General features: G+C 42.0%; 1 protein-coding gene across 3 annotated transcripts in view; it reads right to left on the reverse strand.

The window, feature by feature from the left end:
* The window catches only part of ipo7 (importin 7), a 61,665-nt gene extending 39,154 nt beyond the window's left edge, over positions 1–22,511 (reverse strand). For all 3 annotated transcript variants that reach the window (XM_078220707.1, XM_078220706.1, XM_078220705.1), the window contains exons 1-3: positions 22,183–22,511; positions 17,168–17,249; positions 829–982 (exon numbers count right to left, since the gene is read on the reverse strand). In XM_078220707.1, the coding sequence (XP_078076833.1) occupies positions 829–982; positions 17,168–17,249; positions 22,183–22,266 (320 nt within the window). In that variant the 5' untranslated portion in view covers positions 22,267–22,511. The remainder of the gene's footprint in view (positions 1–828; positions 983–17,167; positions 17,250–22,182) is intronic.
* Between the last annotated feature and the right edge of the window lie 2,465 nt (positions 22,512–24,976).

Here is a 24,976-nt window from a genome sequence, read left to right on the forward strand (position 1 = left end):
AAATACAGCAACATCAAGTAGCTACAAATATTTGAGCAGTAAGCCAGAAAGGAGTGTTCTGAGGTTGAGAAAGAAAACTACCACACGCCAAGTCAAGTAATAGACTATTGGTATGAACTTAATTGCCAGTAGTCAGTTAAACCAGTATGTGACTGAACCACACAGAACAGACCGCTTTTGATTATCTGCATGCACAGAGTTATTTGCTTGTGCAGTAGCATCTTGAATGCGGAAGACAGCAGTGACTTGGAGTAGAGAACACAACTCGGGTCTCCCGGCCACAATCACCACCTAGTGACCTCAAGAGTGGGCATGTAAACAATGCGAGATTCAGTCGGCCCCCATACCAAGTAAAATACCTCATCTTCACTTGCTACCAACACACAATATATGAGGTCACATTACATGCATAATGTACCGAGGAAGTGGATAATACGCAGAGCTAGGATTCAGCATCACTGATCCTCTCCAATGGGAGAAAGCTAAAGTTCAGCTATGGGTAAAACAGCGATTAGGATTAGCAGCAACAGCAAGTTCAAGGACAGAAAGTGAACACATGGAAGTTGACCACAGCTGCTTTTGTAAGCCATCTTGCAGCTGGCTACCAAGCATTGGCTAGGATTTGGAAATAGGGCATCCATGTGTTCTTGGCTTAGATAAAAAGGACCTTAACAGATCAAAGATTGTCACATTCTCAGAGAATGTTACTGCAAATTCACATTGACTGGCAGCATTTGCTGATCACAGACATGGTGTTAATTTGCAGTATGGTATTCACCACTCTGTGCAGTAGCGTTTATCAGCAAAAAAGCCTTTCCTATTACAAACCTTATCAACTCGGGTGACTGAATAATAGCCTCTATTATGTTGTCACGGATGAACTGTTGATCTTCTTCTGGAATAGTAAATGGTGGCACATCACTTGAAGCAGCTTCACGCTCAGCCCAGTACTGTGTAATTGTATTTTTCAAGTAAATTACACCTAAGAGAGAATTAAATCATTAAAAACTGCATCAAATTAGTTACCAACATTTTTGATGATTTACAATTCTGGAATTTAAATATATAATTTGGGAAAGATTTACTGATGTTTGTGACTAAATATTTGGATCTGAATAGTACAAGCTGGCCAGCTTCTATAAAGAAATGGCACTTGAAATTTATGTTGAAATCAGCATTCAAATTAAATGACTGAGATAGAAAGATCTGCATTTATACAGTGCGTTGCACAATGTCAGGATGCTCCAAAACACTTTGCAGCAAATTACATACTTTTATAACAATTACTGTTGGAATGTAGGAAAAGTAACAACCAAATTGCACACAGCAAGGTTCCATAATGGAGAAAAGAAGAGAAAGATATGTTGATAATCAGATGCGCTGAAAATAAAGGGAGGCTCATGTGAGCATAAACCTATTGGGCCAAATGGTCTCAGTGCTGTAAAATCTCCAATGAAGGATAAATGTTAGTCAGGACCATTGCCAGGAGGTCTTTATGGCCACCTCAGAGAGCAATTTAACATCTCATCCAAAGGACAGCTCTTTACAGTGGAGCACTCAAGTGTCAGCCTAGATTAAATGGTCAAATCTTTGAAGCACGGCTTGAATCCCCAACTTTAAGGCAAGAATACCATCACTGAGCCATGGTTAACACCAGAATTGATGGAGATGTGCACATACACATCGTGACACATACATATAAATTCCAGTGAAGTAGTTGCTCTTGACTTAAAGTTATTTGGTTAAAGCAAATATTTCTAGACACAACAAAGAACAGTACAGCAGAGGAACAGGTCCTTTGGCCCACCAAGTCTGTGCCGACACATGCCTAATATTTTCTTGCCTCTACATGGGCCATATCCCTCTTGAACGTTGCTATAAAATCTACTTCCACCACTTCCTCCGGCAGCAGGTTCCAGGCGTTCACCACCCTCTGGAAAAACGTGCCCCTTTCATCTTTCTTAAACATCCCCCTTTCACTTTCAATCTATGCCACCGAGTAATTAACCCTTCAGCCCGAGGAAAATCCACTCTATCCAGGCCTGTCATAATCTTGTACAAATCTTATCAGTTCCCCCTTCATCCTCCGACCCTCCAATGAAAACAATCCATGTTTGTTCAACCTTTCTTCATAGTCCAAACCAGGCAACATCCTGGTAAATCTCTTCTGCATCCTTTCCAATGCATCCATCATTATGAAATGCTTCAAAAGGTTAGTCATGGCACGAATCAATTGCAGCCTCCCGGACTACCTGGATCCACTACAGTTTGCCTACCGACGGAACAGGTCCACAGCAGACGCCATATTCCTGGTCCCCGCACTCAACCCTGGAACACCTAGATAACAAGGACACCTATGTCAGTTTCCAATTTATTGACTCCGCTCAGCCTTCAACACTATGATTCCCACGAAACTCATCTCCAAACTCCGTGGCCTGGGCCTCGGCACCTCCCTCTGCGACTGGATCCTGAACTTCCTAACTCTCAGACCACAATCAGTAAGGGTAGGCAACAACATCTCCTCCACGATCATCCTCAACACCAGTGCCCCACAAGGCTGTGTTCTCAACCCCCTGCTATACTCCTTATACATCTATGACTGTGTGGCCAAATTCCCCCTCCAATTCGATTTTCAAGTTTGCTGACGACACCACCATAGTGGGTCGGATCTCAAACAATGACGAGACAGAGTACAGGAATGTGATTGAGAATCTGGTGAACTGGTGTGGCAACAATAATCTCTTGCTCAATGTCAACAAAACAAAGGAGATTGTCATCGACTTCAGGGAACGTAAAGGAGAACTTGTCTCTATCTACATCAATGGGGACAAAGTAGAAAGGGTCGAGGGCTTCAAGTCTTTAGGTGTCCAGATCACCAACAACCTGTCCTGGTCCCCCCATGCCAACATTATAGTTAAGAAAGCCCACCAACGCCTCTACTTTCTCAGGAGACTAAGGAAATTTGGCATGTCAGTTACGACTCTCAGCAACCTTTACAGATGCACCATAGAAAGCATTCTTTCAGGTTGTATCACAGCTTGGTATGGCTCCTGCTCTGCCCAAGACTGCAAAGAACTACAAAAAGTCGCGAATGTAGCCCAATCCATCACGCAAACCAGCCTCTCATCCACTGACTCTGTCTACACTTCCCGCTGCCTCAGCAAAGCAGCCAGCACAATTAAGGATCCCATGCACCCTGGACATTCTCCATTCCACCTTCTTCCTTCGGGAAAAAGATACAAAAGTCTGAGGTCACGTACCAATGACTCAAGCTTCTTCCCTGCTGCTGTCAGACTTTTGAATGGACTTACCTTGCATTAAGTTGATCTTTCCCTACACTCTAGCTATGACTGTAACACTACATTCTGCACACTCTCGGTTCCTTCTCTATGAACGATATGCTTTTTCTATATAGCGCACAAGAAATAATACTTTTCAATGTATGTTAATACATGTGACAATAATAAATCAAATAAATGCATCAACATCCTTCTGGTAGTGTGGCGACCAGAACTGTATACAATACTCCAAATGCGGCCTAACCAAAGTCTTATACAGCTGCAATATGATTTTCCAATTCCAATAGTCAACATCCGACTGATGAAGGCCAGTATGCCATACAGCTTCTTGTCAACCCGAGTTGCCACCTTCAGGGAACTGTGCATCTACACGCCTAGATCCCCCTGTATGCTAATATTTCTAAGGGCTCTACCATTTACTGTATACTTGCCTTGTGCAATAGACTTTCCAAATCACATCACCTCACATTTGTCCTGTTTAAATTCCACCTGCCATCTCGGAGCCCAGGTCTCCAGCTGATTTATATCCTCTGACAATCCTCCTCACTACCTGCCAGTCCCCCAATTTTTGTATCATCTGTAAATTTACTAATCAGACCATCTACATTTTCTTCCAAATCATTTATATATTACAAACAACAGGCCCCAGCACTGATCTTTGTGAAACACCACTAGTCAGATCTCCGGTTAGAAAAGTACCCGTCCACTGCTACTCTCTGCTTTCTATGGGCCATATTTTACTGAGTTGCAGATCAATGCTGCCAACCATTCATTATACTTACTCACTGATTGCTATGGAATTTTATATTGGAATTCATTATGATTGGAGAACCATGTCAGGGTCATGTCCTCAGGGGGTGTGGGGCCTGAGCATGATGTGCGACGTGTGCCTACTTAAATATTTTAAAGTTTATTTATTAGTGTCATAAGTAGGCTTACATTAACACTGCAATGAAGTTACTCTGAAAATCCCTAGTCGCCACACTCCAGCACCTGTTTGGGTACACTGAATCCAAACAGGTGCCGGAGTGTGGCGACTAGGGGATTTTCAGAGTAACTTCATTGACATGGTCAATGCACCTAACCAGCACGTCTTTCGGACTGTGGGAGGAAACCCACGCAGACACGAGGAGAACATGCAGACTCCGCACAGACAGTGACCCAAGCCAGAAATCAAACCTGGGTTCCTGGCACTGTGAAGCAGCAGTGCTAACCACTGTGCCACCTGTTCTTCAATCTTACTGTAAAGAGTGCAGAATCTGAACCAGGATGTCAAATAGAGTTCAATTTTAATCAGGTACCAAAATAGAGAGGGTGAAAGATAGATGGGATTAAAGGAACAAAATAAAATAGACGGACAGGAAAAATCCAGAAAAAAAATTAGCTTTTATTTTTGTAACTCTCCAACAATTAAAAACTGGAATGAGACACTATCTTCTTAAGAATTAATTGCTAATGCCAAGGAGGTTTATTAAAGAAGTAAAGCTAATCACATTATTAAAAAAATACTTAAAACAGGCATTGGTACACCTTAGTCTTTTCTCATGGCTTAATAGGTCTATCGTGCAAGAACTGAAACGTCATGTCGTTCTATGGACTTCAATATCAAGTCTCCCCACCACTGGAATAACAGGGCAACTTCCTGACTTTTGCCACTAACTAATCATGTGTGGTCACTGGTATTTCCTGACCGATATAAACTTTAAGTGAATGCTGTTCATCTCACCATTAAATTTTACAGCAAAGTGCAGCCCTGTGCATCTCGAGCTAATATTCTGGACAGCAGTTATCACAATTTGAGGAGCATGAAGCTCGTGACAGGAAAATATATTTGACCCTTGCTTGCAGCAACAAAGGACATTTAAAAAGGGCCTGCACTTTCCTTCCTCAAATTTCAGGTTTGGTAATCACAGTATCTGAAGTTTTAATTAGCATATTTACAAGCAACCATAAATAAGGAAGAAAGGAGAATCTCAAAACATTCAACTGGCTATGTCTGTTTCTCTGCTATATTTCTACATAATTAAAATGTCTCAACTGCAGTCCACTAAAAATCCTGAATCAAATAATTTAATAATCTAGATAGTAACTAACTTGAAATATTAACTCACTCAAAATACCATACAACATCTGGCCTCTCTGCAGTTGAACAGGCAATTGAACTTTTTTTTTGATTTAAAAGCCAACCAACAGGAACAATTTTTTAGTTGTCAGTGACTATTTTGGAGGTCAGTTCACTTTTGCAAAAAAACTTAAACACAGCCAAGCCAGAATGTTAAGATGAATTAACGTGAAAACAAGAAAATAACTATAAAAGTAAAATGTGCACGTGACTCTTAAATGAGAGCACTGCATCCTCAAAAACTGCTCGTGTAAAAATTACTACAAACTGTACTGAAGTTTCATTTTGTTTTGCCCATCCATACAAATTTTCTTTCCCAGCAATGGTTCATGCTGAGTTTCAGCTCCATAGGCTGTGGCAGTTTTCTAGTAGCTTGCTGATTCACCTGACCCAAGGCAGGTAAGCTCATTATGCAACAATGGAGACAGCATAGCTCAGGCCTATCGCGTTTTACCGCATGCGCACAGTGCCACTTCCTAGCCTCCTCTCCATAAGATCTGCAAATCCTTCCTTTTCAGATAATTACTCTCAAATTCACATGTGCTGAGATCAGTTGCACTGGCCTGGAGTTTGCAGTCAGCAGGGAGTAACAGTGCTCACAAGCTCCTCCAAAGATCTAGCAATCTCGGTGACGTTGAATTCCCCTTTCCTTTAGTCAGTTTAATTCTGGGGCTAAATCAAGGAGATTGCGAGGTGTACAGCAAGTGATATTATCAAGCAATAAGCAGCCACAATGAAGTATGCACATTCCAGAAGTTAAAAGCAAATATTCTTTGAATTTATTTTCAGATAGCGAAATAAATGAAAACTGAAGCGAGAAGTTAAACAAACTTCAATTTCAGTGGAGTAATGATGGTGAATGCTGATATTTTTGCAACCATTATCACCACAATATCCAGGCCATTGGCCCCTCAAATCAACGAACACAGCAGAAATCATAGAAACCCCACAGCACAGAAAGAGGCCACCCGGCCCATCGAGTCTGCACCGACCACAATCCCACCCAGGCCCCACCCCCATATCCCCACACATTTACCCACTAATCCCTCTAACCTACGCATCTCAGGACACTAAGGGCAATTTTTAGCATGGCCAATCAACCTAACCCGCACATCTTTGGACTGTGGGAGGAAACTGGAGCACCCGGAGGAAACCCACGCAGACATGAGGAGAATGCGCAAACTCCACACAGACAGTGACCCAAGCCGGGAATCGAACCCAGGTCCCTGGAGCTGTGAAGCAGCAGTGCTAACCACTGTGCTACCGTGCCAGAGATCAGGTCAAACCAGAGGAATGCCTGCTTTATATGACTCAGCATTACATCAAGGTAAAAATGAGCATTTATTGTACTGCTAAATTTTATGCAATGATCACCAAGACACACAAAGACCAAGATGGTTTGACCTCATTTGTATTGAACCAGCTTTCAACTAAGGCAGTAGAGATGCAACAATGGGCTGGAATGCCTCAAGCTTAGGGGAGAGTGAACAAATCCTGGGTTTCCACCCTTAAGTGAGAGATGATGAGACAGGTTCAGCTTTAATGACCCTCAAATTTTCTGCTGACACCACTAAAATTCATTCAAGCATCATGATCTCTTGGTCAAGCACCAGACAAAGTTGGCACGAAAGGACAAATATGAATTTAATCTCTGGCCAAGGTAACTTTGAAAAGTAAAAGCCCAGTTTTCCAATACAACAATGTTTTAAATCTATTTGAACATTGAGATATTGCTGCCTGTGTGTATCTTTATTAAACAGGAACTAAATTAATCGGAGCAAAAACTCTATTCTTTTTAAAGAATGCATTAACTGCAAAGGATTAAGTTAGGATATGTCAACAATAAACTGCATAACAGGGAAAAATATTTTCAAAAGCCTTCTCTGACTTGGAAATTAACAACTGGTAGAGTAAAGGGAATCCTTCAAATTGATTTTATCCTATGTTGTTACTGAGGTACATTTCCAATAATGGTTGTTGCCTTTCAGTATCTTGTCAAAGTATTAATTAGTCACTTGTGATATGATTAAGAGAACCCTGACAACTCAATGTCACAGTATCACAGCAATCACACTGTCATCCAATGCCCACAAGTACAATCCCAATAGGAACTAACGGAGCAGAAACCATGCACCAATTTCCTCCTTCCTAACCAAGGGCATGGAGAGCAATAGTATCACTAGTTACCACCATTACGAGCAAGAGCATCCATCGCAGCACTGACAGTAGAATTGGATGACTTATGTGTTCGTTAGAGGAAAGATATTCTGATCGGATTAATCTTCTATGAATACAAATTTTCCTCTCACCAAAACAGAACCAAATTAAATTTAAAGTTGGTGTGACAGATGTACAAATATTTATGCATCCTTGTGGTATCACATTAAGGCATGCTTTGATAATTGATTTCAAGAGAGAATTTGGAAAAAATTACTTTTAACACTGGGTTGACAGAGGCATTGCGCATTCACTCAGATTTTAAAATAAATTTTATTTATTAGTCATAAGTAGGCTTACGTTAACACTGCAACAAAGTTACTGTGAAAATCCCCTAGTCACCTCACTGAGGGAGAATTTAGCATGGCCAATGCACCAAACCAGCACGCCTTTCAGACTGTGGGAGGAAACTCACACAGACATGAGGAGAACATGCAGACTCCGCACAGTGACCCAAGCCAGGATTCGAACCTGGGTCTCTGGCGCTGTAAGGCAGCAGTGCTAGCCGCTGCGCGGCCGCTACCGGCAAAGATAATATTTAAGACGCCAGCATTGACAATATCCCCGTAGACTTTTAATTATACATGAATCAATGGACTTTCTTTGCAATCAAAGCATTTCTTGTACCATAAAATAGAAAATCTTCAATCTCCTGAATGATTGTAGACAGTGGGAAATATTACATAACATACAGGAGGAAACAATGACTACACCAATTCAAGAGCAAAAGCGATCATGCCAAAGCCTCAGCTGGAAGTTGTTTGCAAATATGGGCATCACACTTCTGGAAAGATGCAAAAGCATTAGAAAAGGGGCAGAGGTTTATCAAGATGTGGTTTACCAGAATGAGAGAATCCCTCATTACGTGGAGAGATTGGAAATGATAGGATTATTATTATAAAAGGAGGTTGCAAGGTAATCTAATGAGAAATTTTCAACCCGAGGTTTTGAAAAAGAATAGGGAAAAATTATCCCCTCTGGCAAGTGATCATGTATTTGAAATTATTCATAAAAGATCAACAGGATAGATTAAATGGGAAAAAAAATCCTCAGGGTAGTCAGGATCCGGAATGTTTGACTTGAAAAAGTAGAGGGAGAGAATGTCACAAATAATTTCAAATCCGAATTGAGGATGAGGAACTTAGTATTACGGACAAAAAATGAGCCAGCAAATGCATATTAGGCCAAATGGCCACCTTCAGTCTTCTTTTATATTCAATTATTCTTAGAAGTTAAGAGTGCAAGAAAGCAGTCAGAACTTCTTATTTAAATCAAAGATGATAAACCACCAACAGGAGAAAGTTTGGGTCTATTTTATTTGGTATTTTGTGGAGCTGCACTTCTTGAAAACAAACGAGTTACATCATGATTGCTGTACTGTACATTCATCTTGCTGTGAATCAAAGCAGCTCAATTTATACCAAGTTTCATTCACAAAGTAGTTATTCAATCTTCAAAGAGATTGAGGAAGCAGTCATACTAAAGACATATTTGGCCAGTTAATTGGAGAATGCAACAGATATGCTCACGGTTAAACAATCATGCAAACATTTGAGATCTCACATTGCTTGTGGAAATAAGTGACACCACGGAACCATAGAGAGTATGCAGATCTGAATTTTTAACAGAAGGACTGAAACTGTTAAGACAAATGACAATGGATATTAAGTAGGTGCTACCTTCCAATTTTCTCACTGTCCATGAAAAAACAAGAGACTGCAAAGCAGAAATTGCTGGCATACCATTTCCAAGGGCAGGACTGAAACTAAAAGGTGACTGAATACAACAGTTCGCATCCAACATGAAGTTTCTAATTTCTGGTTTCTCTCCAGGAATTCTCTTAATAAACCTGGTCACTTTTTGACCCGCAGAAATGTTACAACACAGTTCAGGTCATTTAAGCACCCATGTATTTTCAAACTGTGTTCAAGAGGGAAATATTAACCATCCACAATTCACAATCACGTCTATTTCTGTAACCTCAAGACTGAACCTTTTTGAACTCCAGGTTAGAGAATGAAAAAAAAAGTTACGATAACACCCTGATCACTACCCAGGTATCTCTGCTGGAAAGCGGACAATGGACAAGGGAAGCATCAGGCAAGTTTGCTATTTTATACTCAAACCAGCTGAAACTTAAAGTCTATGCTCACACAAGAATAGAGACATGTGGGTGACGTACTACGAATGCCAGTGCCATAAACTTGCCCTGCAAGAGTTGACACCCTTAGCAGAGTAAAGAGAGAAAATATTTTTACAACAATATCTGCCAAAAATACCATTGTTTCAATGCAGAAAGCAGCTACATTTCTGGTGGTAGATGGTAAAGAAAATGTGATCTCTGAAATTGGAAACATTGATTTTGATTTATTGTTGTCACATGTACTGTTATACAGTGAAACGTACTGTTTCTTGCACGCTATACAGATAAAGCATACCCGTACATAGAGAAGGAAAGGAGAGGGTGCAGAATGTAGTGTTACAGTCATAGCTAGGATGTAGAGAAAGATCAGCTTAACATATGGTAGATCCATTCAAAAGTCCGATGGCAGCAGGGAAGAAGCTGTTCTCGAGGCGGTTGGTACGCGTCCTCAGACTTTAATATCTTTCTCCCGACAGAAGAAGGTGGAAGAGAGTATGTCCGGGTGCGAGGGATCCTTGATTATGCTGGCTGCTTTTCCAAGGTAACAGGAAGTATAGACAGTGTAAATGGATGGGAGGCTGGTTGAGTGATGGACTGGGCTCCATTCACGACCAATAAACATAAATTTGGAATCAAAATTTCTTAAAGCTTGATGTTAGCAAAAAGCATCTTCTCTGCTTCTATCTGCCTCCAGTCTTAGATCACACCAACTTCTCCAGTTTCCCTTGCAGAAATATACAACTTTGGTGGCTTGACTGACCCAGTTCTAACCTTCCAACTGCACACCTGATTGGCTGTTTAAACACTGCTTTCTTTCAAAACTGTTCACACACAACCCAACTATACCTCCACAAGTGCTCAAATCCTAACCAAATCTTACACTGCATCAATGCTCTCTGCTTTTGAATCCATCTTTTCACAAACTACAACTTATTCAGAACCAAAATGTTATTCCCTTCCAGGTCATTCCTACCCTTGCTCAGCTCGAGGCTTCCAGCATTTCCAGACATCAGGATATGATCTTGCTGCTCAACATTATTTGCGCCACTTCTTTTCAGCAACCCACCCAGGACACATGCTCACTTCTTTAACAGACTGCACTTTGCTAATGCTGCTCCCTGCACTGCCTTGTGGACCTTTCCCGCAAACAACTTGATTTTGATAGCCCCTTTCTATTGTCAAGTGACTTATTTCAAGCCTCCCCATTCACTCCTCAAGTTTCCCTTTCCGCTTTTCTTCTTGGTATCTACCACCTGTGCCTTTTAAAGCAGAGGTTTTTCGGAAATGAAAAATGCTACTTTATGTCAGGAGTGCTACATAATTCAAGTTGTTTTAAGTAAACAGTTTATTCAAAATATCTTTAAATACAAAACAGTTCCCATTATATCAGCAGGTCTAAACTTGTAGTTGTATAGTTGCAACCAGTCTACCTTCTATTCACTCCCTTTCAGTTTTAACAAAACTCGCCTTCAATCTCTCTTCTCTTAAAGCAAAGAGCTAAACAACATGTCCCATTAAAACCACAGATTGTAGAACACAGCTTTGATGAAATCTAAAGAATAATCTCATCAAAATTAGTCACTATTTTTCAATATTTAGCACTATTCTAACTGCAGAATGCAGCATAAAGCAATGCTATAGATCAGTGGTTCCCAAACTTTTTTCACTGGCCTGCACTTTCGGAATAAAAATTTGCTTGCGCCACACCGAATTTTTTATTGATTAAAAAATACATTCAAAAGCAAAAAAAAACAACTCCTAGCAGCGCTTGATTCATAACATAGAACACAACTACTTTATAATATGATCATGGGACATCCAGAAAGTATAAAACAATCACTTTGGAAAAATATCTAATCCATGTTTAAATGTTTCTTCGATTGTCCTTGCATCTTCCCGCCACACTTGCCATCCTCTCTTGCCGCACCAGTGTGGCATGCCGCACCCTTTGGAACCACTGCTATAGATTATCTGGTATTTTAGGTAAATTTAAGTATGCTGAATAAAGAATTAAACTCATCAAATAAAATTTAAAAAATTGTTTTTAGGCCTTTAAATTTATTAAATGAGTAGCTTGACCAAACAGATCAAGAAAATTCAAAGCTCAATGACCATATTGCTCCTGATTACTGCTTATCTAGCATATAGATGGATGGACAGAAATTTCTTCCAATTAAATATTGCAAAGGCACAACTCACTGGGGTCTTTGGTTCCTGTCCAAACTCTGTTCCCCAACCACTAACTCCATCCCTTGCCCTGGCAACTTTCTGAGGCAGAACCAGAATATCGTAACCTTGGTGTCATATCTGAGCATGAAACGAGCTTCTGATCACAATCACTCCATCACCAATCAGCTTATTTCCATCTCTGCATCAGCTCATTTGCTCCTGAAATCCTCACCCATGCCTTTTTACCTCCAGACTTGACGATTTCATAGTCACCAATTCAGCCTCCCATCTTCCACCCAACTTAAACACGGTCAAAACTTTATTGCCCACATCCTTGTGGACCTTCCCCGCAAAGAACAAGCAACTTTTTTGTCCATTCCCAATTTTAGTTGCTTCAACATTGGCAACTATGCCTTCTGCCTAGGTCCCAAGCTCTTGGGTTCCCTCCCTACACCTCTCTACCCCTCCTTCAAACTTAAAACTTCTCTCTTTGATCTAGCTTTTGATCACCTGCCCAAATATCTCCTCAGTGTCAAAGTTTATTTGATAACTTTCCTGTGAAGCATCTTGGGAAGTTTCACTACTTTAAAAGTGGCTAAATAAATGCAAGTTGCTTTGTGCCTTTCTAATTATCTGCTCAGTTAGCTGATTGCAGATGAGGTAATAGTAATGATGATTCAACGGACCTTAGTTCAGCTCCCCTGCATTAGGGAGCGAGAAAAAACAATGGCAGCAACAAAGATTTGACTACAAGCAAAATGTCTGGTCTAATTTGCTCATTGCTACATTACCACTGCATCACAAACTAGAAAAGACTTCAGCAAATACAGACACAAAATGAACCAAATTTGCTGAGTTCCAATACTAACTGATCGCCTATTTTTTAAAAAATTCTTAAATATTATAATCAAATCTAAGCAAGATAGTTACTGATGTCCTGAATTTAGTGTAAAAACATTGGAAAAGTCGGATTATATAAATCCGTGCTGGTTTGCCAGCAAATAATTTCTGTCCACATCACACTCAACATTCATTGCACCAATACTAGTCAATGACTTTAGTGTACAGAGGTGTACACAGTTTGAGGCTGCAACCATTTTGCTCTCACAAGAATGATTAAAGGCAGCACCCATACATTATAATACATAAATGAAGTGCATAACTTAATTGAAAATAAAATACAAGTTTACAATCTAAATGCATTTAGATATAAAATAATCAGTATGAGGTTTAATGTAATATGCACTTATTTGTTGGGGATTCACTTTACTCAAATGTTTCTGATTTTGTTTACAAACTTTATCAACAATGCTCCAGAAAAAAGCAAGTTAAAAAGTTAGCTAAATGCTGTACCCACAATAGATATTCACAACACAGGTTTGCTGAAGCATCAAACAAATTTTGAAGGCTCATAGTTTAAAGACAGAAGGTGAGAAGTGTTTTTTTTTGCAGAGTTTGATATGTGCAGGCACATTATCCAAAATCTGGCTGTCCAAAAGCTAGACATATTTGATATATAGTTAAGTCAGTGATGGCAGATGTCCAACAGGGCAGATAGTGAACACACTTTCTGAAACAAACATCTGTGTTTTTGGTGGAGACTTCAAAAGAGGCACCGAGGGCCTGTGCCTGAAAAAGGCTTTCTTGTCTCTGCATCCAGCAAAAAACATAATACAAGCATAAAGCCTAATGTTTGTATTATGCTCCCTTCACACAATTGATTTTCCCTGAATGTAGTCACCAAGGATGACACAGCTTCAGCAACAGTCATTAAAAGGCCCACTGTCCCTACCAGAAAAGATAAAAAATGTCTGCCAGTGAAGTGAAAAAATGCATTAAAAACAAGCTGTTGTGGGCTCCTGGTAACGTCATTTCTGATCCGACCCTCTCCTCCTTCCTGGTCACTGAATCCCATTTCCTGCCAATCCCTTTCTTCTAGTACCTACCTTATGAGTCACCGTGGCCTGAAATTAAAATAGTCTTCCCCAAGCTGCCTGGGGATACCCAGCAGGCATATGCGGTTTGCCAGTCCAATGATAAGTCCCATGTCCAAAATTAGTTTAGTTTATTTCTTAGTGTCACAAGTTGGCTTACATTAGCACAGAACTGAGGGGTTATACAGATTTAAATCCAAATTGGACATTGAGGTTAAACTTCTGCACCCAGTCATGGGTTAGTATGGGGAACATGATACCACAATGAGTAGCTGAGGTGACGAGCATAGTTGCCTTTAAGGGGGAGCTAAGTAAACATGAGGGGAAAAAGGATTATGATGACATTTTACATGAAGAAGGGTATGAGGAGGCACTTGCAGAGCAAACACCAATTTGGACCTGCTGGGTCAAATATATTTGTAGTTACAAAATTCAAACCCCAGTTAAAACCAGCTAACTTGAGAGACTGGGAATCAAACTTGGCTTATATCATTCACTCTACTGTCCATAACAATTACAACTGTTCATGCAAGTTGTTCCCCTTGCTGTTTGAACCTTGCAGAAAATGTTAAAGAATGACATGCCTTCAATAAACTAAGTTACAAGCTTTTCCCACCCAGAATAGTTACTTTAAAAGTAGCTTCCACCTTCTAATGGGAAACTGAGAATTAGCAAAAAACTTAAATAAAGCAGCAAATTATTTTCAAAGTGAAAAATTAGAAAAGAAAGTTCAGAAAGGAAAAAAGTAAAATGACAGTTAGAAAAGGGCCAGAAAGAAAATGGGCTGGGTGGGGATTACAAAACTTAAAACATAGGTATTAGTTTTGCTGTTAAATCATCATATTAAAACAAAACTAGACTGATATTTACTGGCTGAATTATTGTATCTATGCTTATTTCAACTTATAAAGCTGTCTGATTGTTGGAGTCTATTTCCCAAACTTTACACTGATGGATAAAGGGCAAAGTCTTTCAAGTCGGGAACATGGAATAGTTTAGAACCAACCCTTCTCTTTTCCATGTACTCGATTGGACATGCTTTGAAATGCAGGACATTTAAAGCATGATAATTATCTTTTTACATTTCCAAACTATTTCTTGCTATTGACCACTATGATGTAACATGCAGAACTAAATGTAGTGAATAATCACACTAGATCAAAAAGGATATTACTCCTAAGCAAATTACTCTTTCTTTTAATTCATTCATGGGCCACCATTTATTGCTCATCTCTAATTGCTCTCGATAATGTGATGAGCTGCCTTATTGAGCTGCTGCAGTCCAGATCATGTAGGTACACCCACAGTACTGTTAGTTCCAGTAATTTGACCCAGCAACATTGAAAGAATATATTTCCAAGTCAAGATGATGAGTGACTTGGAGGGGAACTTGCAGGTGGTGGTGTTCCCATGTATCTGCTGCCCTTGCCCTTCTAGATGGCAGTGGTCATGGGTTTGGGATGTACTAGGGAGCCATGGCGAGTGGCTGCAGTGCATCTTTGTAGATGGTACACACTGCTGCCATTGGGCAACGGAACTAGATGTTAAAGGTGGTGGATGGGGTGCCATTTAAGCAGGCTGCTATGTCCTGGATGGTGTCGAGCCGCACTCATCCAGGCAAATGGAGAGTATTCCATTATACTCCTGGCTTGCGCCCTGTAGATGGTGGACAGGCCTTGGGCAGTCAGATGGTGAATTACTCACCACAGAATTCCTAGCCTCTGACCTGCTCTTGCAGCCACGGTATTTGTATGGCTAGTCCAGTTCAGTTTCTGGTCAATGTTACCCATCAAGATATTGATGGTGGGAGATTCGGCAATGATAATGCCATTGAATGTCATGGGGTGATGGTTAGATTTCCTCTTGTTGGAGATGGTCACTGTCTGTCACTTGTGTGGTGCGAATGTTACGTGCCACTTGTCAGCCCAAGCCTGAAGATTATCCAGGTCTCGCTACATTTGGACATGGACTGCTCCATTATGAGGAGTTACAAATGGTGCTGAACATCCTGCAATCATCAGCCAACATCTCCACTTCTGACGTTATGGTGGAAGAAAGATGATTGAAGCAGCTGAAGATGGCTGTGCCTAGGACAGTACCCTGAGGAACTCCTGCAGTTGTGTCCTAGGAATGAGATGATTTACCTCCAACAACTCAAAAGTCTTCCTTTGTGCTAGGTATGACTCCAACCAGCAGGAGACTCCCATTGACTCCAATTTTGCTCGGACTCCTTGATGTCGCACTCAGTCAAATACTGCCTTGATGTAATGGCAGTCACTCATGTCTAAAGTTCAGCTCTTCTTTCCATGTTTGAATTAAAAGCGTAATGCAGTCAGGTGCGGAATGATCCTGGTAGAAACTGAGCATCAGTCAGCAGGTCATTACTGAAAGAGTGCCGCTTGATAGCATCGCCGATGACCCTTCCATCATTTTACTGATGATCGAGAGTAGACTAATAGAGCAGTAATTGGCTGGGTTGGATTTGTCCTGTTTCTTGTGGCCAGGACAGACCTGGGTAAGTTTCCAGATTGCTGGGTAGATGCCAGTGTTGTAGCTGTACTGGAACTGCTTGGCTAGGGGCGTGGCAAGTTCTGGAGAACAAGTCTTCAGTACTATTGCCAGAACATTATTGGACACATAGTCTTTGCCGCATCCAGTGCCTTCAACCATTTATTGATATCACATGAAGTGAATCAAATTGGTTGAAGACTGGCACCTGTGATGTTGGAAACCTCCAGGAGAGATTGAGATGGATCATCTACTCAACATTTCTGGCTGAAGACTGCTGCAAATGATTCCCTCTCATCTTTCACAATGATTTGCTGGGCTCCCACATCATGGAGGATGAGGCTATTTGTGGAACCTCCTCCTCTAGTGAGCTGTCCACTACCTTCATGACTGGGTGTGACAGCACTTGAGAGCTTAAGATCTGTTCTGTAGGTTGTGGATTGCTTAGCTGCATCTATTGCATGCTGCTTAGCACACAAGTCCTGTGTTGTCACTTCACCAGGTTGGCACCTCATTTTTAGGTGCTGCTCCTGGCAAGGCATCTTGCACTCTTCATTGGACCAGGGTTGATCCCTTGACTTAATGGTAATGGTAGAATGGGGGATATGCCAGGCCAAGGTTACAGATTCTAGTTGAGTACAATTCTGCTGCTGCTGCCCCACAGCGCTTCATGGATACCAACATCTAGAAAACATATACTCAGTAGTCTGGAATGTTTAACTCAAACCTGTCTTGGGCTCTGTTGCACATTGTTTCTAGACAGTTAATAACTTACCTGCTTGCCTTACAGTCAAATCCAATTGGTCTGACATTGTAATTTGAAGCAGAGTCGATACAAAGGTAACAGCTTTGTTGGCCTGTAATGTACAAAGATAAAAATCTATTAAACATGTATATTTGAGTGATACAACAACTTAAAACTTAAATGCAGATAACAATTTTATACTAAGACATGGGGAAGCAGAACTGAGAAACATTTGTGATTTGATCATCTGATGTTAAAAGTGCTTCCATCATGACTCAATGGAATGCAAAACGACCTCATATTCTAGCCTATCCTACAATATGTCATAACTTTAATATGCATGATCTTTAATCTCAGATATGAAGTCCCTGTATGATACTCCCTCTCTGGGCAGCACAGCACCACGGACTCGGATTCGATTCCCGGCTTGGGTCACTGTCTGTGTGGAGTTTGCACGTTCTCCTCGTGTCTGTATGGGTTTTCTCCAAGTGCTCCAGTTTCCTCCCACAGTCCAAAGATATGCGGGTTAGGTGGATTGGCCATGCTAAATTGCCCCTTCGTGTCAGGAGGCCCAGCTAGGGTAAATGCATAGGATTGTTGTTGGTGCAGACCCAATGGGCCAAATGGCCTCCTCTGCACTGTAGGATTCTATGATTCTCTCAAAATTCCAGTTATATTAGCTAATATGATTGAGGCAATTTACTGCTGAATGTTGCTTTATGCTGCAAATTCCTTCCCAAGGACTAGCCTGATATTGCTCAAACTCATTTCATGCAGAACTTCTACACCCAAGGTACTTTCATTCCATCAGTTTATCTCGATATGAACCTAACCAGGAATGAAAGAACAGCGTGCAACACAATCTTCCTATTCAAATCCCTGATTTCTCGCAATGCAATGGTATTATCCTGTACAAAATGTTAGAAACAAAATTTTCAAAACATTCATTGCCACATTTCCAATTTTTCCTAAAAAGGTGCTAACTCTTGCTGGTGGATGGTTAAACAGAGATCTCGTGCACCATCAAGTGGTCATTGGTTATGTGTGAGCATTAGCAATCTATTCAACATTGGACAACATTCTCATTAAATCCAAACCTATTCTTACATGCTACCTATACTATTCAGTCAGGTTATACTGGACATCAATCAGGAACACGGTCATCAGTTGTCATCGCAACTGTCATCTCTATTAGCACAAACTCAGAACCAAAATAGTCCAAGTGAAAAGCAAATTATGATAGAGTTTGGAAATGAAACAAAACAGGAAGTGCTAGAATCACACACCAGGCAGGACCCGTGCAAGTTAAGATTTCAGGTGCAGACCCTTTTTGAAACTGACACATGAACAAGCATATAAATACAAAGATACATTAGAGACAGATGGATGAGCAAATAGCCATGGGCATGTGGATTTTGGAGTAATGAAATACATGGAAAACCTGAAAGTCATGTTGGAATTTTTGCATGTTTGCAAATGAAGACATCTGAAGTGTGAAGCTCCTGAAATCAATGTTCATACTAAACATGTTCTTTATGAAGAAATTGGTAGTCAATCCTTAAGAACATATTGAAAATGCATTTAACAAGAAGTCCAAAGATCCTGTATGACACAACTGTCAAATTTATTAGAATACAGCACTGTTGGATTACTAACTAACTTACTGGGTGAGAGGGATTTGTCTTTTCAACCCAAGGTACAACTGCACTACATCTGTGTTCTGGAGTAGTCAGCTCCACCTCAGTCCCATATAGATACAGTAATCATGAGTGCAATTGGCCAAAATATTAAATGTTTAATTGAAAGTTAAAATTACTGTCATAGATGAAAATTAAGAGTTTCTACAGGATAGTTAAAGCCAATCTGCAGTCACATGAGAATAATGTGTTGACTAAGTTAAACATACTTAGCAAGAGATGGGAAAGTTTGTGAATCGTATATATCATTGCTTTTCTTACAGTAAAGACAGAAAAGCACTTTGTTACATCATGCATATTTCAACTAATGTTTCTACGAAGACATTTTGACATAAGGATCATTTCCAGTGATTGATGCACAAATTTATATTTTATGCAATACATGCACACATTACGTTTTGATTTTACTTGTTCATGTAGCTGTCAGCATAGCCATATAATATGAAAATATTTTCTGAAATTGGCGACGACAGAAATCAGGTTAGAATTGTTCAGTAAAAGACATTCAGCTGTTCGTGACAAACCTGAAAGACAGGTTATTTCAAGTTTGGCCTAAAATCATAATTGCTCCAAAATATCCAAACAGATTTGAAATGCATATAGATTCTGAAACCAGGACTCAATGTTTCCTTGTTAAGTGAATCATAAGACCATAACCATAAGACCATAAGGCATAGGAGCAGAATTAGGCCACTCGACCCAGCGAGTCTGCTCTGCCATTCAATCATGGCTGATATTTTTCTCATCCTCTGCCTTTTCCCCATAATCCCCGATCTCCTTATTAATCAAGAACCCATCTATCTCTGTCTTAAAGACACTCAATGACCTGGCCTCTACAGCCTTCTGGGCGGCACGGTAGCACAGTGGTTAGCACTGCTGCTTCACAGCTCCAGGGTCCCGGGTTCGATTCCCGGCTCGGGTCACTGTCTGTGTGGAGTTTGCACATTCTCCTCGTGTCTGCGTGGGTTTCCTCCGGGTGCTCCGGTTTCCTCCCACAGTCCAAAGATGTGCGGGTTAGGTTGATTGGCTAGGTTAAAAAAAAATTGCCCCTTAGAGTCCTGGGATGCGTAGGTTAGAGGGATTAGTGGGTAAAATATGTGGGGGTAGGGCCTGGGTGGGATTGTGGTCGGTGCAGACTCGATGGGCCGAATGGCCTCCTTCTGCACTGTAGGGTTTCTATGATTCTGCGGCAAAGGGTTCCACAGATTCACCACTCTCTGGCCGAAGAAATTCCTCCTCACCTATTTTAAAGGATTGTCCCTTTAGTCTGAGGTTGTGCCCTCTGGTTCTAGTTTTCCGACTAGTGGAAACATCCTCTCCACGTCCACTCTAACCAGGCCTCACAGTATCCTGTAAGTTGCAATAAGATCCCCCCTCATCCTTCTAAACTCCAACAAGTACAGACCCAGAGTCCTCAACTGTTCCTCATACGACAAGCTCTTCATTCCAGGGCTCGTTCTTGTGAATCAAAACTTAATAGTAATAGCAGTTACATCAAGTGCACTTCCCAACAGATTCCACAAATACTTCTTTCAAAATTGAAACATCATATCCTGAGGCCTAGTTTGATAGTACAGATTAAAAACAACTGAATTCTCACAAACTAGAATCGAGATCCAAGATGAATCAAGTGTGGGAGACTGGAGGGCAAAGAGAAGCTATGGGGAGAATAAAATCTAGGACTCCTACCCTAACTGTTGTTATACTACAGTTCAGTAACCTAGCAGTCACTGCCAAAGATTAAATTAATACCAGTTAAGTTTCTCACATCCGATAGCTGGTCCCCATAGAAATCATAGAAACCCTACAATACAGAAAGAGGCCATTCGGCTCATCGAGTCTGCACCGACCACAATCCCACCCAGGCCCTACCCCCATATCTACCCACTAATCCCTCCAACCTACGCATCTCAGGACACTACGGGTAATTTTTAGCATGGCCAATCAACCTAACCCGCACATCTTTGGACTGTGGGAGGAAACTGGAGCACCTGGAGGAAACCCACGCAGACACGAGGAGAATGTGCAAACTCCACACAGACAGTGACCCAAGCCGGGAATCGAACCCAGGTCCCTGGAGCTGTGAAGCAGCAGTGCTAACCACTGTGCTACCGTGCCGCCCCCTTGAAGACGGTCAGTCACCTGTCGGCTACAGGTGACAGATTACTGTACCATGGGAGTATCTATCAGCATTCATGACTAATAGTTGCTTGAACAAGTACCAAAGGGAGGTGGCATCTATGAGCCAAAATCTAATGAAAGGATAAATCGTCTTCAAGAAAGGATGGGATAAAAGTAGCAAAAAGAGGAAACAAATATATTTTCTTAAAATGCTCAAGCTTTCTTCACAACTTATTAGAACTGTGTATTTATAATAGATATCAGATCAATGCTCTTCTTCATTACATAGAAAGTACTATCAGACAGATAGGACACTACATTGGTCCACTAGATAGGTTATCAAGCTGCAGTTTACAAGGAATTTGATTTAATATTTAAATCCAGATTGCTCAAATGCTACAGCAATGCATACAAGAAATGTTTTGTGCCAAGCTAATGGTTGCTTTATCAACTCAAGTCTGCACATAAACTGTAAGACTTCCCTTTATGTCCTCCATCCCCGTCATAAAATCTGCAACATTCAGTTGAGAACGAGAGCACTTGTAAATGCTACAGAGGTTAGTGCAAGTTCCATTCTTTACTCATTCTCAGTGAAGGCAAGCTCTACAGTCCCCTAACAAACTTGCAGTGTCAGAGGGGGAAAAGCCACATTTGGCAGGAGGCTTACAAGCAAAATAAATAAATGGGGGTGGGGCAAAAGGTGAAGATATAGATGAGGTTGAAACCCTGTTCAAAAAACAGCTGGCTCTGAACTTTGACAAAAGAACACTGTACTTCAATGTTTCAGCCACAATTTTATTTGCTTAACAAATTAGGAAGATGAGGATTGTGAGGACCAATGTTGTAGCCGCATTCCCTCTATATACACATAATAAAAGTTCGCAATCCACTTGATGCATGAACCAGCAAAGCTCGACATGACGAGCCTGGCGTAAATTCTAACTCAACAGACGCCCTAACAAGTGATTCAGTTTACCTTGATGGGCAAAGGGAAGGCAATAACCCGCGGGCTAGAGGTCACTAAATTGGCCCAAAGAAGATCGCGGACCGTTACGTGCGATTTTAGGCGTGAGAAAGGCGAATCACTCTAACATGTCTGCCGGCAGCAGGCGGCCACTGAGCGGACGCGGCACGGGCGCCGGGGCCGAGGCCGCCAGCCCGAACATTTCACAACTCGACGCAGAGCGAGCGACACCTGCAAGGAGCCGGGAAGTGGGCCGCGGTTACCTCGTTGAGCTGTCGCTCGGCCGCCTCCCTGAGCGCAGGGTCCATGGTCCCCCTCAGGGCCTCGATGATCTTAGCCGGATCCATTGGAAGTTTCTCTGCCGCGCTCTGGAAGAAAATCGACGTTCAGTTGTTTTTTTTTAATTTTTTTTTCAAAGTCCCCTCTCTCCTCCTTTCCTTCTAATTATATATTTTTTAATATTATATAAGCGGGTGTTGTGCTCGCTGGGCCGCTCCTGCCTTGCCGCTCACTCGGCCTCTCAGCGAGCGGCCGATGCGCACATGGAAGCTGCGCTTCAACAGCCGCCGGCGCCAAAGGAAGAGCGTCGCGCGCCGAGCCCGGATACACGGGCGCGAGAGCTCCCGTCATCAGCCGGCCGGCCGGCCCACTCACCACCTTCCGCTTTCCCAGCCCACATCCTGCCGCCTCTGCCTGCGCGCGGCACCTGGGAAATGTAGTCCCCCACCACCTCCTTTGAGCGCAGGCACATCCTGCAGTCTGCAAAAGACAGGTGTAGTCAGCCGGCGTACACTGTCTGTACTCATCAGTTAACACTCGTGATTACCTGTGAGTGTCCGGCGGCTATTGTCACTCTGCCTATACATTCCGTGTAAGAAACTCACAACACCAGGTTAAAGTCCGACAGGTTTATTTGGTAGCAAAAGCCACTAGCTTTCCGAGCGCTGCTCCTTCGTCAGGTGAGTGGGAGTTCTATTTGGAGATCCTCTCCACCGCAAACTGCCGGTTCCAAGTGGGGAGGATCTCCAAATAGAACTCCCACTCACCTGACCAAGGGGCCACAAGCGCTCCAAAAGCTACTGGCTTTTGCTACCAAATAAACCTGTTGGACTTTAACCTGGTGTTGTGAGACTTCTTACTGTATTTACCCCAGCCCAACGCCAGCATCTCCACATCATGACTACCATCGACACCGCAAACTGCCGGTTCCAAGTGGAGAGGATCTCCAAATAGAACTCCCACTCCATCTGACGAAGGGGCAGCGCTCCGAAAGCTAGTGGCTTTTGCTACCAAATAAACCTGTTGGACTTTAATCTGGTGTTGTGAGACTTCTTACTGTGTTTACCCCAGTCCAACACCGGCATCTCCACATCATATATATTCCGTGCCTCTCTCCACTTCACCCGACGAAGGAGCAGCGCTCCAAAAGCTTGTGATTTCAAATAAACCTATTGGACTGTAACCTGGTGTCGTGTGACCTCTCATCTGGCCCACCCCAGTCCAACACTGGCATCTCCATATCACATTCTGCAAAGGGAGATGTGCCTGGAGGCCGCACGTGGTTGTCATTCTCCCCCATCCCCCGGCTTGTGACTTTTTCTTTTCATTGACTTTGTATGTAAAAGCACACCAGCCACAAGTTCTCAGTTCAATTTCTCATAAGTGCCCACTTGCAGGACCTTCCTTTCAAAGGTCAGAAGGGTGTATACTTGCCCTTGCATAGTGTACAGCCACATTTGCCACTCCTTAAACACAGAAGCAGTTCATGTCTGAATGCAGCAAGACATTGACAATATCCAGGCTTGGGTGTGTGGAGTTTGCACGTTCTCCCTGTGTCTGCATGGGTTTCCTCCGGGTGCTCCAATTTCCTCCCACAGTCTGAAAGACGTGCTGGTTAGGTGCATTGGCCATGCTAAATTCTCCCTCAGTGTACTCGAACAGGTGCTGGAGTGTGGCAACTAGGGGATTTTCACAGTAACTTCATTGCAGTGTTAATGTAAGCCTACTTCTGACAATATTAAATAAACAAAAAATAAATGGCAAGTGACATTCACATCACATGAGGACCAGGCAATGATTATCTCCAACATCACCCCTTGACATTCAATGGCATTGCCATCGCTGAATCCCCCACTGTCAACATGCCCGGGGTTACCATTAGCCAGAAACGAAACTACACCAGCCATATAAATACTGTGGCTACAAGAGTAGGTCTGTGGCGAGTAACTCACTTCCTAACGCCCCAAAACCTGCCCACCATCTACAACGCAGAAGTCAGGAATGTGATGGAATACTCTCCACTTGCCTGGATGAGTGCAGTTCCAACAACACACAAGAGACGCAACACAATCCAGGGCACCTCATCCTCCATTTTCAAAATTCACTCCCTCTATCATTAATGTACAGTGGCAACAGGATGTACTATCTACAAGATGCACAACAGCAACTCACCAAGACCCTCTATCACCTGGAAAGACAAGAAAAGCAAATGCATGGGCAAATGCATGGGTACACCACCAACTGCAAGTTCCCCTCCCAAGCCACCCATCCTCCTGATATGGAACTAAAACCCTGTTCCTTCACTATTGCTCGGTCAAAATCCTGATCTCCCTCCCTAACAGGACTGTAGGTGTACCTATATCACATGGACTGCCATGGTTCAAGAAGACAGCTCAACACCACCCTCTCAAGGGCAATTAGGGCAGGGTAATAAAAATGCTGGCCTAGCCAGTGATGCCCACATTCTATGAAAGAATAAAACAAAACAAATGGACTGATTCAATTGACCTCAGTGCCTTGGTCAAGTCAAGTGACTCTTGCTAGAAAATATTGATATTCACTGAGGACAGGAATGGATTCACCCATGGTGAGCTTTATAGTCAAATAAACTGGCATAGATTTACCCTTTCATGGGATATGGGCATTGCTGGCAAGACCAGAACCCACCATTTATCCTCAATTGCCCCTAAGAAGAAAATGGAATGTCACCCACTTGAACCATTGCAGTGTGTATGTGGTGAGGGCACACATGAGATGTTGTTACATATGGAGTTTCAG

The sequence above is a fragment of the Mustelus asterias genome, chromosome 9 (assembly GCF_964213995.1).
Source record: "Mustelus asterias chromosome 9, sMusAst1.hap1.1, whole genome shotgun sequence".
NCBI classification, from domain to species: domain Eukaryota; kingdom Metazoa; phylum Chordata; class Chondrichthyes; order Carcharhiniformes; family Triakidae; genus Mustelus; species Mustelus asterias.